This window comes from Corvus kubaryi, unplaced genomic scaffold (genome assembly GCF_017639235.1).
Source record: "Corvus kubaryi isolate FWS band 111438036 unplaced genomic scaffold, C.kubaryi_AGA036_p1.0 37260, whole genome shotgun sequence".
Lineage (NCBI taxonomy): Eukaryota > Metazoa > Chordata > Aves > Passeriformes > Corvidae > Corvus > Corvus kubaryi.
In genome coordinates, this window is record NW_024581077.1 from 1,670,835 (window position 1) to 1,685,574 (window position 14,740).

The 14,740-nt window shown below is 40.0% G+C and overlaps 1 protein-coding gene and 2 long non-coding RNA genes across 3 annotated transcripts in view; 1 reads left to right on the forward strand and 2 right to left on the reverse strand.

The window, feature by feature from the left end:
* Positions 1-10,848, reverse strand: part of TYR (tyrosinase) — a 41,978-nt gene extending 31,130 nt beyond the window's left edge. The window contains exons 1-2 of the mRNA XM_042024030.1: positions 9,862-10,848; positions 185-401 (exon numbers count right to left, since the gene is read on the reverse strand). Of these exons, the coding sequence (XP_041879964.1) occupies positions 185-401; positions 9,862-10,704 (1,060 nt within the window). The 5' untranslated portion in view covers positions 10,705-10,848. The remainder of the gene's footprint in view (positions 1-184; positions 402-9,861) is intronic.
* The window catches only part of LOC121662649, a 787,841-nt gene that overhangs the window by 468,639 nt on the left and 304,462 nt on the right, over positions 1-14,740 (reverse strand). The gene's annotated exons all lie outside the window — the stretch shown is intronic.
* On the forward strand, positions 12,005-14,536 carry LOC121662651. The gene is made up of 3 exons (XR_006015363.1): positions 12,005-12,078; positions 13,874-13,938; positions 14,431-14,536. It is a non-coding gene; the product is annotated as an uncharacterized LOC121662651 (long non-coding RNA).

Here is a 14,740-nt window from a genome sequence, read left to right on the forward strand (position 1 = left end):
GTTATCAAATGCCTTTAATGTGGTTCTTTCTGTCTGCTGCAGTTCCAGGTGAAGGCATAACTTTTTCTTTCTTTTTTAGTTATTCTTCATTAAATCAACTCAGTCTTCCCACGGTTTGAAGACTCTAACCCCAGAGAGAAACAATTTACAGATGGGAATGGCATAACAGAATAAAGTATGTTACCTTCCAAAGTGTTTCGGAAACTGTAATTGGCCATTTTATCCATGGGTCCAGATTCATACTGAGTCAGTGAAAGGCAAAACTCAACATCAGCTGAGGATGGGAGTCTTGGGGTTCTTGATTTGTCGTTGTTCCCAGGATTTCGCCTAATAGGCCCCTCGCTCGTGGCACTGCATAAAGCCTGTTGGCTGTTGTACTCTTCAGACTGAGTGCAAATTACCTGCATAAAACACTTTCTATTAGAGGAATTGCAATTACAAAAACAAAAGAGCCAAAAGAGGTACTTCGAATAATTTTTTTAAGAGCAAAGAAAATGTACTGCATAATAAGTTTGTTTCAAGAGTACATATGATTTTTTACATTTTATGTGTATGATTTTAATAAAAGATGGTTATTTCATTGAAAACAGTCCTCTAATACAGTGCATATTCTGAAGTAATACACTTATCTGTATCTGAAACTACTCATGTGGGCTAAGGCATCAAATCTCATTCATGCTCTTGAAAACTCACTGAGGCTAAATTCAGTGTTACCCACCAATGCAGCAGGACAAAGAGTTAAATCTGCTGCTGACATTGCTAAAGGGAGGCTTTTTGGCTGCAGAAGGCTACTGAATAAAGCCATAATCACGTATTTTTTTACCCCACACAGTAAGAGTGGCAATTGTTGACTTGAAATATGAAATAAAAAGTTATTATGAAAATATCTCTGTATGCTTTGTCAGGGTAAATGGGCACTTACTTTCTCTATGTCTCAATGATGCTACATGTGTGAAATGGAAAATGTTGTTGCTGTACTTCCTAGAAATATTGCAGAGATGAACATGTATGACCAACTGAAATACCATAGGGATGGATATTGGGAAAGGATCTTAAACAGAGAGCTGGATACAGATGTAAAATACTTCCAGAATCCAGCATCATTTATATAAATTTTCTGGGTTCATAGACAAAGTCCAGTTGCAATGACATAACAAGTCATTATTTGTCAGTTGATCTGTAGAAGCTGCCAGTCCAATTTGAGACTCCTGGAAGAGCAAGGTAGTTCAGTGATGGGTCTATGATAATGAAACAGAACAACAGCTGCTCAAAATTCCCAGAAGTTGTTTTGTATCCCTAGCAGGTAAGGCTGAGGCTCTGAATCAAAGTCACTGTCTATTGTTTTGCTTTCCTCCTGAAAAAAACACCAAAACAAGTAAAACTCCAAACCACCCGAGACCCCTTTAAAACACAGAACTCTGCAGTTAGCAAGTAATCAATGGGGTAATGAGAAATTTGTATGGAAAAAGAGTGGGTCTCATTAGTGAGTGAGACATCGTGGGGGAGAAAACACCTAACATTGAAAGCTCAACTTCTTTTATCCTGAAGGTATATTTCTATTTCATGGAGAAAAACAATGAACAAGGAGGTGAGTGAAAGCAGTAATCTCTGCTTTGAATGAGATGGAAGAACATGTGATTCTCTGTTGATGAAGGAAGTGGGTGGGAAATTAATTTCACTTATACTAGCCAAGTACAAATGGTGAGATTGAATCAACACTTTAGGATGACCTCTGCAGTCAGGGGAGAGAGGCATCTCCTGAGTGTGATTCAGCTCTCCCAAACCAGATGTCTGGTAGGTGAGATGTACTTACCTCTGGGGGTGCCTAACTCTCTCCATTGACTAAGTCAATGAAATAAAATGAGTAAAAAAATCAATGCAGAAACTGTCTCTGGACTGCAGTTAGCAAGGGAAGCAAAATTAAGAGCGTTCAACTTAATGCTCTGCTTCTGCATTAGGGTGGGATGAATCACACCCTGGAGGCTCAGATGTGCTTCTGAACTAACTAAAGACAAAGCCAAAGGCAAGCTGATGTGCTGCTGAACTAACTTTTGAACGAGTGGAAGGAGATCAGATGAATCCTTTTGTAAGTGATTTGATGACAAATTCACAGATGATGTTTGATGAAGCTGGTGATATAACATAGAGTCCTTAAGCATCTGGAGTTCTTCAATGATAAATTTTCTATGAACATGAATATCATGAACAAATTATTCTCATCTTTTTGGGGGTATATAAGAAAGCTTACCAGAGAACTTTATCCTTAGACACTGCTCTGTTAGCTGCAATCTGTGCGTGTCTGTTAAAACTACTGAGGTGCTCTTGGAGGCTATAGGTAGTTTTCCAGCAGAGAGTTGCATGAGCACATTTCCCCAAAAGCTCACCAAGTGGGTTAGGATTGTACCTCTAAGAGGGACTCAGGTCAGGAATGTGCCTCTAAGGAGTCTTTTCTAAGAACTTCCACCAAGAAAGGAGAGGTAGCGACAGGGAGAGGCCCAAAGTTATAAACACAAGCCATAGCTACAGTGTTGCTTTTATGTTTGGTTTGTATTATTGACAGAATTGATTCTCATTAGGAGGAACATGGACAATTCAGGAGAAGCTCTAGTAATTTCTTTGTTCATAAAGATGCACCATTCTGTGTCCCTAAGAAGTACATTAGTGATGAAGGCAAATGTTTCTTGGCTGGTGATGCTCAACCTGTTTCTCAGTTGTCACTTGGCTCAGAAACTACCTATGTGTGGATTTTCTTTCTCTCTCCTGTGGACTTTATCTAGGTTCATATCTCCTGGGTTCTTCATCCTGCCATCTCCTATCTTTTGTCCTTTCCCTGGGGATATATCCCTATTGTGTCTTAAAGAGGAATTGCATGCTCTGTCCAAGACGCAGTTTTCAGATATTCAGATAGGGAATCTTCAAGCATGAGATCAAATATATTTCTAAACAAAGAAACTTTCCCCCTTTGTTCTGTTTATCTATTTCAGGGGGATTTAATGTAATTGTTAATGTCATGAGGGTTATAAATCAGAGTGCTATTTTTTTTTTTCCATTTATGTTTCAGTGTAGCCTTTGTTAACTGTCTGACTAACTAAATTCATCCTAAACAGAAGCCAGATGCCACAAGGCATTTGGTAAATCATGGTCAAGAAATGCCAACATAAGTGCCAGGAATAAAAATGCTTGTCTGTAACCTTTTGCTTTTTCTTTTTCTGAACTAAAAATTAAGGCTTGGTCATAAAATTAAGCAGGATGGTTTTCCAGAAAGATTTAACCTAGGTGATATTAATTAAGCATCTATCCTGAAATGATAATTTGTTGTTTTAACTGTCATGTGATGTGTAAGTGATAATACAACATAGATCAGTCAAATGGTTCTTTCTGGATGTAATCTGCATAAAGGATACATAAAATGGGTCACATCATTGCCTTCTTTTCCTTCAGCAGGAATTCTTTTTACTATAAAGATGTTGGTTTAAAGCATGATTTTTTTCCCCTTTTAGCACAGTCCTGAGCAAATTCCTCAATTCATCCTGGACAAATCCTCAAATTCCAGCTGCACCTGCCTGTGTGAATTCCTCAGCTCCAGGGAAACTGTTCGGAAGATACTCTGAGGAAAGGATTATGTAAATAGTGAGCTGAGCAAATGCCAGTAGATGGCAGTCCAGAATATGCAGCACTGCCTCTGGACCTTGTAGCACCCAGCAAAAAATATCCCTCTGTGCACTGCAGCTGAGATCTTGAACAGAGCTCTTCGGAGTGTTTCTTAGAAAACAGACTGTAGAGGCTGTCTCACACCTTTGGCAAATGGGAAAGTCTTTTGTCTTTTACTTTGCAACTGCATGCACAGACCAGGCCCTGTGACAAAATAAAGGGAACTGCGTTACAGAACACTTCAACAATGTTCAGTCTTTTGCCTGCTGTCTCTAAATTCAAAGCTTGGGGAATTTTGTGACAGATTTCTTGGGGTTACTTTCGCCTATTAGATCTGTGCTCATAAGGGCATTCAACACTGGTAATATATACCTGAATGCTTGGGAAAAGAGGATTCTCTGTGGTATTGAAATAGGTGCTCACTTACAAAGTGATCCGAAGTTCCTCAGTTAGTTGGGGCAGTAGAGCCACTCAAAGGGCTAATCCACACCTCTGTGTCCTTTAGAACTGGTTCCTTGCTCTGCTTGTCTTCTGAGCCCCCTGAGCAGGGATCTGCCCCCCTCCAGAAGCTCTACCAGCATATTTTCATAGTGTTGAGCTGCAGATTATATAGTCTGAAAGAATCACTTCAGACTACAGTCAGAGCAACCACTTAACTTGCTGATGTGTGCCAGCCACAGAGATGTGATGTGACTTCATGGCCTTCCTTGACACCTCCCCTCACCTTGCCTTGTCCTACATGAAGTCTGAACTCCTGATTTGGAGCCTTGGGTCCTGTTATGGAGCCAAAAGAGATTTTGCAATGATTCATTGTCTTTCTCTGTCTTTCTCCACTTACTCTCACAACCCTGCTTGGGAATGTCATTAAAGCACAGGTCTTACACTGGGTTTAAAACATTTGGCAGCTATAAAGAGGTTTAATTTTTACTCTTTTTTTGGCTGCATTAGGGCCTGGCATAATTTAATCCTAATTAAGTGGAATCCAGAAGATGTTTACTCACCAAACTGGGAAAACGCAAGGAAATCCCCAGATACAAGCTGTAATTTGGGACCTTGTTTTTATAGGAGGAACTTTGAAAGGTGCTGTATCTGTAGCAGACCAAAAGGGTTTTAAGAGATTATGTATATTTATATCTGGTTCTTCATGTACTGCTGAATATTGGCAGGAATGGAAAAGTTAAACAGGCAGAGGACTGAAAGAAAAGAAAATATGGAAAGCAAAGCTTTGAAGAAATTCTAACGTCTTCTAAAAGGGTAAGGTCCTTAATTGTCTTTCTTCCCCTTATGGAACATACATAAACTGAGGAAACTGTGAAACTCAGCTAAAAGGAGATGAGACCAACATGGACTGACAGCACTGGAACTAACCTGGAGCCTTCAAGGTATTTTCTCAGCCTTCAGTAAAAGCTGGCTGAGTTTCACCTTTTTGCTTGGAGACAGTCCAGAATTTGGGGGGTAACCTACACCCCATTAAGCACCTCAAAATGGTGCTGGGCCAGAGTAGAAAACTCTATTAACAAGTACTGATGAAGTATTCGCTAACACCTTCTGGTCTGACAGGCCGTGATTGCCTGCTCCCTGGCTGTCTCCAAGCTGTACCATCACTGCTGCTGTCTCCATGTCTACTGTGAAATCACTCAGACACCTCTCTCTAGAGAGAGAGATGGTAGGCTTCTTCTGCTGGTGAATTATTAACAAACCCCAGTTTTAATGAAATTAATCTAGCTATTGATTTATACACCTCTGAATGTGTATGTTCTTTATCTTTTATTCCCATGACTCCTGAGCAAGCATGGCTATACACTAGTGGACAGCCAAGCATCCAGGGACCCAGCTCCACTGTCACCCACACATGACCCCATGGGCAGCAAATCACAGGGACATAGAGGCTGAGGGTACCCAAGTGGCTGCTTCTGCTGTGCACAGATCCTGATACCCTCCTGCTGTGGTCATGAGGTGGCATGTGAAGAAATACCTCTTCCTAACAGGAAATGTTTCAAATTTATAATCTATGTAAGCATATCATTAGAGAATAGAGTTCACAAACTATTTCTTTATATTTACCTCCTGCATTTGGGCTCTTGCTTTTTAATGTACCAGCCTGTACCTGGCATCACAGCTTATTAAGTTGCAAAAAAAAAATAGTCATTGAGTTTGTGAGTTCTTTGGGTGTCCACAAGCAGATGAAGGTAAGTCTTTGGTTGATTTAAGAATAAAGAAGTACTGGCTTCTGGTGTTTGTATTTCTGAAAATTTCCTGCAGTTTTTAAAGATAAATGCAAAATAATGTTTCAAATGATGCTGTCAGACTATTCAGCCAGCAATACAGCTCCCTGATAAAATGTACTTAGAATTAAATAACTATGTCTGAATAGCAGAATTCGTATTTCTTATGAAGTCATGTTTTCAGGTAATGGATCTAAAGTAGTCATTATTAGTTCAGAAGCATTTTATCCATTTTCTATTTGTGTAACTTGTTTCTCTTTTGTAGTAGCTTTGCTTTTGTGTAAGTGGTTCTTCAGGGTGATATGGAATGAAGTACTGAGGGAAATCTTCCATGCTTGCAACAAAGAATTGGCAGCAGGCTTACCCCAGCACATCCAAGAGCAGCCAGCTCTCCACGTTATGCAATTGCTTCTCTCAAGTCTTAGGAGAGACAGAAGAGAGGGAGCTGAAGTTGGTGGTGTTTCCTGCTTACCACAACAACAAACTGAAATAGCACTTACATTCTCCAGCTTTATTTTCTTCATCCTATGTCTAGCACACTGTGGGGATTCCCAGACTCTAAACTACCAGCAGAAAGATTCTGCTTTTATTTGCAGTAGGCTTTTATGCATTTGCAACTCCATTGACTTCAGCTGTTTCTCGAAATTAGTCCTGTTGTAGAAGACAGAATTTCGTCTCCTACTATCTAGAATCATAGAACAGTTTTGGTTAGAAGGGACCTTTAAAGGTCAGATAGTCCAACCCCCCTGCCATGGGCAGGGACATTTTCAACTAGTTTGGTTTTTTTTTTTTTTAATAAATCCATTATCTTGAATAATTGTAGAAAAGATCACTAAAACAACAACAACAAAAAATTTCTCAAAATGTCATGGAATAGCTCCAATTCCCATACAGTTTTCTGTTAAGTTGACATGGAATTGCAAGAATTGCAAAGCATTAGTATGTCTCATGCAGCCCTAATGCTGAGTGTAACATTTGAATCATAACAAACAAGTAACTGAAAACATGAGAAAACCCTTCCCACCCACCCTAAAACATGAGATAAGCAAACAAACAAATCCAGTAAAGATTCCTGATAGTCTTTCTGGTAAAAAAGAGGCAGGAATCAGAAGTGTCACTTAGATGACAAACATGAGAATAATGTGGATGGATAATTCACTTAGCCAAGTGGTAACAGTAGCATGTTGAAGAAAAAGTAAGGTGAAAGCAAAAATTTCTGCATGTATCCATGGGTATCCATGTTGCCATGGCAACTCCTCAATGGAATAAAGTATTTTCTCCTTTCTTTGGGATTAAAAAAAAAGGAAGAGGGATGCTGTTCTGCGAGTAGGCACTTTACCTTTTTTAAAATAAATCTAAACCATTTCCTAACATAGCAGGTATTGTTTTGTTTTGCTTTGGAAAGAAACTTAAAATTCTAAAAAGGAGACCATATTTTTGATGTGCTACTCAAAGGTTTCTCTTGCCCTCTTTTTATTTCGAATGCTCATTAAAAGCCTAAATTCCTTCACATTTCTGGATCCTCCTTTTTTTTTTTTTTTTTTTTGTACTCATGCTGTTTAGCTACAGAGCTGAGATAATCAGAGCATTCTGCAGCAGATCCGTGGCTGTTTTCCGGTTCAAGCTAAGGCTATTTTTGTTCCCTTTTGATTTTCTAGAGTGATCTCTTACTTTGTGCTACTTGAAGGAACTGTATTGACTGTTATTCCCTATTAAGCAGTTGTTTAAATTTGGATTCAAGGTTAATAAAAAATATCTTTATCCCAAACTCACTGACTGAAAATGCAGATCTGTTCAATCTTTTTCATTCCTTCTCTAGATAAGACGGGAGAGCCATAAATAGATAGAAGATATTAGAGGGAAATAATACCCTTTGAAGGTAAAGTTTTTGCTTATTTTGGAAATTTTGATAAAATTTTAACATTTCCAGAAGTGGCTGAAGAATACAAGTGATAAGCATTTTCAGAAATTATGTGGAAAATGTCAGCAAATTACTTAGGTGCTCTTACCTATGTACACTGACACTGAATGAGTTTTAAATATAGCATATTTTTTATTCCTGCACCTATTAAAGTCACACAAAAATATCTCCTTGACCAACTTGTTCCATTAAAAAAATCTTTATTTTAAGAATATATTAGTGGGTACTAACTTTAAATAAAAAATTATAAACCTGTTTCTTAAATATATTAAATGCTTCTAATAAATTTTCTGAGCAGTTATTACCAGGATGGAAATATCTTAAGAATCTTGATACAATTAATAAAACCTTTGTAAAAGAAAATGAGCTAAATGCAACTATCTGACAACTGCATGTCTTTCAGAAAATTCTGCCAGCAGCTTGCTGATTTCTCTGTATTACCTGCCTCCTGCTACCTTGGTTATCTCATCCTATATACTGTATTGATAGCTCCACTTGACACATGTAATCAGTGCAATTCTGGTTTCATTTAATCCACTTTACCACATGTACAATTTTCACACAATCATTTATTCAGCTCAGTGCAGAACAACATAAGATCCCCTTCTTCCTGATAATGCAATCTAATTAAGCTAATAGAGTTGATGCAGATTAAAAGTGTTAGAAATAAGAAGAATCTTAGAAAATGGGATGAAACTGTATGTTTGTTTCTGAATCTATTTTATGGCTATGCCTACACTAAATTAAATGTCTTCAGGAAATTTCTCCAACACTGAGGCCAAGTGACATCAAAAAATCCATGTCTATGTCAGTAAAATAATTTTAGTCTCATAAACAGTGTCTCTATGCAAGCATTCTTCTGGGAATGGTCCCTGAAAAGTACCTGTGTGAGGGAGAAAAAGGTATGCCCGAGAGTAGCCTAAGTTGTTCTGTTCCTGTATCTCCAAATGCTTGAATTTAGAGATATACCCACCCTCTATTATTCAGAGAGCACAAATCAAGACTAAATACAGCCCAACCAGCCCAGTAAGCCCAGTTGGGTGCTGATTTGTAATATGCCAGAATATCCCAGAGCTGCCTGAATTTGTCTCTGGTAAATCACTGAAACTGCCCAGCCTTCATTTGGGCTGCTGCTACAGAAATAAATAGAGGATAGATTTAGACGACCATAATCATAGACTTCAATGCCAGAAGCAACTGTTGCTATTGTCATGATGGAGTGTGTCTATTGAAGCTAATAGACCTTTGTCACTGTATTTTAGGCAATGTGGCAGTGATGAGCAAGAGACAAGAAAAAGCTCTCAGTGTCAGAACAGCACACTATAGTTCAGCTACATGACACCTTATCACTCATGTATATATGTAATTTCCCTGTGCTTTCTGGGCTAATTTGAAGTGGTTTTAATTGGCAGGAATTGCTATTGAGTTTGCCTCTCAGTTCCTCTGAGCAACAGAGATTATTTCTGCTATTTCTTTGAACTCTTGTTGTGAATTACAGAGCTGATTCTTCTCTGCTCTAAAGGTTTGGTTTGCTTATTTGTCTGTTTGTTTAACATTGAAAGCAGGTTAGTTTAATTTGATAGTTTTTAACTCATGGATAGGAGGAATACACTGGGAGAGGGGTAGAGCGCCTGAAAACCCTTTGCTTCTATTTCCATCATTCAGTCACCTATTGCTTTGCAATGGTTGCATGCTAGAAATTCATGTGCATAAATCCTGCTTCTTCTGACCTGACTGGCACACCAGAACCAAGCATGTTTAAGCTGATAAAGGCCATATTTGGACACTAAGGCATAGCTTTCCCCCTTCCACTTTACTTTTATGTTCTTAATTAAACAACCTAAATCCTACAGTCAGAAAGAAATGAGTCAAAGTTACATATGAACAGTTCTAAATGAAGGCAAGGTCCACATAAAATCTGACTTGCTTTCTGGTATTGCTTACTTTCTCTCTAGTAATATCTAAGGGCAGGCAGTGTGACTAAGCTCCCATTTTGTGCACCTCACCTATGTGCCTAAAATCAGGTAGGATAATTCCCTTCCTCTTTCCTTGGCTGGTTCTTACCTGCCACGAGGAGAAAATTGATGCTGGGCTGAGCAAATTAGGGTTGGTGGGATGTCTGCCACCCATGTACTCATCATTGCAGACCACACAGTCCTCTGCATCTCGCCAGTCCCAGTAGGGGATGGTGAAGTTCTCATCACCTGTTATCTTCTGGATCTGACGTTCCCACATCAGCAGAAAGGCCCGATGCCAAGGCAGAAAACCGGGGGCTTCGTGGGCAAAATCGATGTCCCGCCACACATTGGAGCCACCTAAGAGTGTGTCTCGAGAGGCATAATAATGCATCCACACAAAGAGATCGTACACGTTGATGTCTCTGAACATGGGGCTGGAGCCATTGTTCATCTGAGTATACGTGCCAGTAGCAATAACATAGTCCTGGCTAGGGATGTTCTTTGCCAGGTTAAGATAGGCAAGAAACTTGTTCTTCTCACTGGTGGTGAGCTGGAAGATGTTTCTTCTTGTTTTCACTTGCCTTTCAGTGCAGTTGAACCCTGAGAAACCAAATTTGCACTCCCCACAGTTGTATCCCATGAAGTTGCCTTCACATCTACATGTCCGGTTGTAAAATACAGAGGGCCACTCCTCTCTGTCATCCACTCCTGAAAAAGGGAACTGTGGTCCCAGTGGAGCCTGAGAGAGAAGGATGTTCTGGCAGGACCCTCGGCTGGAAAGCTCCCCACAAGGGGACCCGTCTCCATCCCAGGGGGGACAGCACTCCTTGCTCAGCAGACTCTGCACGTTCGCACAGACTCTGGGGAACTGCCCGGTGGACGGCTGAAGGATGACTAGCAGAAAACCCAGGGCAAACAGCAGCATACTGACAGAGCAGCAGGAAAGCATCAGCGTTATGCTTCAGTGCATGGAGTGTTCTCTCTGACCCCTCCAAAGGCCTGCGTGTGAAAGGAATTCCTCCCCTCCACCAGGAATGCTTCACTGCTGACTTCTGCTACAGCACACCCTTCAACGTCCTTCCCCATTCCTACATGAGATGCATTTACACACAAAATACACTTCAGGGTTAATCTCATTATCACATGTTCTAGGTGAAAGCCAATTGACTTTCCCCCCCTCCCTCTACAAGTTTCAAAATACAGGCATCTATTATAAACTTTTGCCTTCTGCCTAGCACATGATTGCTTTCCCATGGCAGTTGGAGAGGAAGTAAAATTAAAATTTGGGCACAGAATCAACTGTAAGTTCTTAGGATTCCTAGTTTGTTTATATGCTTTAGAGTAAATGGTTGATTAAAAAAAAAGACCTGGAAGAGTCTAGTCAGTTAAATAGGAAGAACAGTGTACCTAAAAATGAGAAAATAAAGAATTTGTGAGCAACCTATTTTTTTTTAACAGGAAGCGAAACCAAAATGTGCTCAGATTAAGTGTGAACATAGGGCAGAAACAGAACAAATTATATGGCTTGGTATTTTTACATTTCAGTGTAAACTGCCTTTCTCGGATTGGAGTGTGGCAGAGGGAAGTGAGGGAAGTAATATATTTTTCATAAGAAAATGACCTTTTTCTCCTAGAATTGATAGTGTTTTCACAGTTGATGACACACAGAACTCTGCATGACAGTCTTCTCCACAGTTTTGTGGGGAACACAGACAATCTACCAATAGATTTTCAGAAAGCCCTTGGAGCAGCTGTCTCTGGATCAGGAAAAAAACCATTGACTCGGGTTTTTCTCCCATCAAGCAGTTTGCAAACACCATATCTGTGTTCTTTACTCAATATGTTACTGGGCAGCCTCCAGACCACCCACCTCTTTCTTCTTGTACATTAGCCTGAGCAGAGCTGACAGAGCTGCATGAGCAGATTTAGAAGTTAGACATTCTTTGAAGTTGCCCCTTGCAAGAGGACAACTGTTGTTTTACTGCTGGGCAAATCGCACATGAATTTCCTTCTTTTTTTTCAGCTACTACTGCTATCAGTAAGGGTGGTTTTCTTGGGTTTGTTTCTTACAAAAAGCTTTGTGAATTATTTCCTTGTGCTTAGGGAGGGCAAGAACAACATATAGGCAAATGAAGTGAGAACCTTGCTGGGAAACAATGCCTTTGCCGGGATCAGGAGGTCATCACATGACCATGCTGAGGAGCACGAGGTGCCTTAATCCTGTTGGCTTCTACGCCTCATGTATTCAGGGGATTATCTCTGAATCCTGCTTCCAGGGAGCCTGTGATGGGGGAGCCTGGAGCAAGAAGGGCAAAGGGCAAGGGTTTGCTTTTTCAAAAAATATTACTAACCATACTCTGATGTTTACTATCTTTTAGCTGATTCCCCTGGTTTCCATGTTAGGCTTGTAAAACAGATTTTTTCGTAGAAATGCTACTCATTTATTTTATTTTATTTTATTTTATTTTGTTTTGTTTTGTTTTGTTTTATTTTATTTGTACCTGACTCTTTGGGAAACGTTGCCATTTTGTTTACTGTTCCTCCCATGGATACTACAAAAATACTACACATGAGGAGAGACCCATCTCTGATGATATTTTAAATTTTTCACTGAAAAGCTACAGAGATTGGGAGAAACTTGAGGTGGAGCCTCAGACTGAACCAGAAAATCCCTCGAATTATATTTATGCAGAAAGCCATACATACAAATACATTCAATACCCTGGTTTAATATTCAAACGAGATTTTATGTTCAATGTTACAAAACAAGGATCTGAGTCTTGAGAGTTGTCATATGATGAGTTTCCTAAGCAGCTGGTTAACCACAGAATTCCCTGCGAAATGGTATGAATGAGAAGCTTTGAATCAGGAATGTGACTCAGGAGCAACACACGCCCCTCTTGCTTTATAGACCTGTCAAGAGTTACTAGAAGGAAAACTCCCAGAGTAGCGAGAAGTCTTCCTGAAGCTCACCTGCTGGCTTGCTTGCAGTGTTACAATCAGATTTTCAACACTATGCTGCAATGCTAAACTGAACTTCATGTAGTCACAGCCTGTGGCTTTCTGATGTAGTTATGGACAAGGAACATTCCAAGTGAAAAACAACAGCATTGAATGGATGTTCACATTACCTCATAAAATTAATTCTTTATTTCCTCAGAGCTGAGTAGGCTGATCTGCAAAATATCATGTCTTCCTTTTGTAGAATGTCACAGTAATTTCCCTTCTGGGCTGCTAATACTGAAGCAATCAAAGTTTCAAGTAATATTAGTAGCTTTTAAAATGTTCTGATAGCTGGATGGCACCATGAAGGAAGTATCCCTCAGTATTGCTTGTTAATACTTTTTGGGAATTCTGTGGGGATTTTAGGCCTAGTTGGCTGTGTTGAGTGGGGGAAAAAAATTGGGATGGGGAAGTGGAGAATAATTTTAATTGTGGTTAAAAGTCAAGCATAAAACTGTGGAGGTTTTAACAAAGGCTGAATAGACAAAGTTGATGCTGCCCAATTACCAGTGGAAATCAGAATCGTCTAGACAAAAAAAAAAAAAAAGATATGGTTATTTGGGGTGGATAAGTACAAGGACCAGTTGACAATTAGAGAATGGAAAGACAGATAGTCTATTAACCAGCCAGGAAATTCAGTCTGATAAACCAGTGGGCTCAGATTATATGAACTAGTGAATACTATCTGATCAATGCTTTTATTATGAGCCATGTTATTTTTGATCTGATACTGGGAGACCTAGATACAGACTTAATGCATCAGAAAACATATAGTCAGACTGGTATGAAAACATAGGCCAAATATTACAGGCAACTTCTAGGAGTAAGAAAAATATCATTGATCTGCAGGCCAAAGCAAGGGAGAAGAGGTGCGGATGCAATCAGAGCAATGAAAGTATAGAAACTATAGCAGAAGGCAAAGCCAGTTTCTCCCTGTTACAGACTGAAGATAGCAAGCACCACAAAAGTAGTTACCAATCTATCCATCTATAGTCTTCACAAAACTTGCCTTATACCTGTCAATCTTGATGACAGAACAGCATATAAGGGGGATGCTGAAGCAGTATTTTCTACAGTTTTGTTACACTCCACTTACACTTCGCCTCTGCTTTCAGATCTTTGCTGAAAGGTGGCCTGACTTCTGGCTTTTGGGAGCATGCCGGGCAGAGTGGAAATTTTGGTAAGTGAGTCTGAGTGCTTTCCTATCAACTTTCAGAGGAAAAGTGTCATACAATTTCTTAGTACTATGTGGCTCATACCTGTGGCCTTGATAGCAGGCCCAGCTTTAACTAGGTGGATAAGAGTGTGCTGCTTCGGGAAATCCCGTCTCTCCTAGGAGCTCACTGAGGTTGGAAGCACTGAAGGTTTGTCAGCAACCTACAAGGAAATTATTCATGTCTTTTCTGGGTTAATGTTCTACTAATTTTCCAAGGGAAACTTGCCTGCTGAGGGATCAGACAAACAATCTACCCTGTGCAAAACTAGTGGTGGAAACAACTAGGGGAGAAGCAACACGAGCCTTTGCTCTGTTGGAGCTCTCCTGGACTGACTCCCCCATATTGCAAAGCTGCATCCTCTGCCATCATGACAGGTTCCCCACAGCTGTGTCCCAACCAACTGCAGGGTTTTACTCTTGCAATTAAAAGCCTGTGCTCTCCCTCCTCTGTTCCAGTGTCCTCTGATTCCAATGATGCCTCTGCAAGTTGACTGGGGGAAGCTTCCTCCTGGGGTGCCCGTGGTGCTGGGCTCATCTTCAGAACCAGTATCTAATAAGTGACTCTAGGTGCTTCTTACAGACTTGTCCTGTTCCATTTATCCAGCTCTGCAGAGAAACAGAAAAAGAATAAAAACTGCTAGTAGCTGTGTGTTGGTTTTCTGTGTGTGTACACTTTGGCAAACAGATAATCAACAGTGTATTAAAAACCATGAGAGTGACATTTAGCACAGAGCAGGTCTCAGCAGCTGCTGGTGGTAAGGCAAAC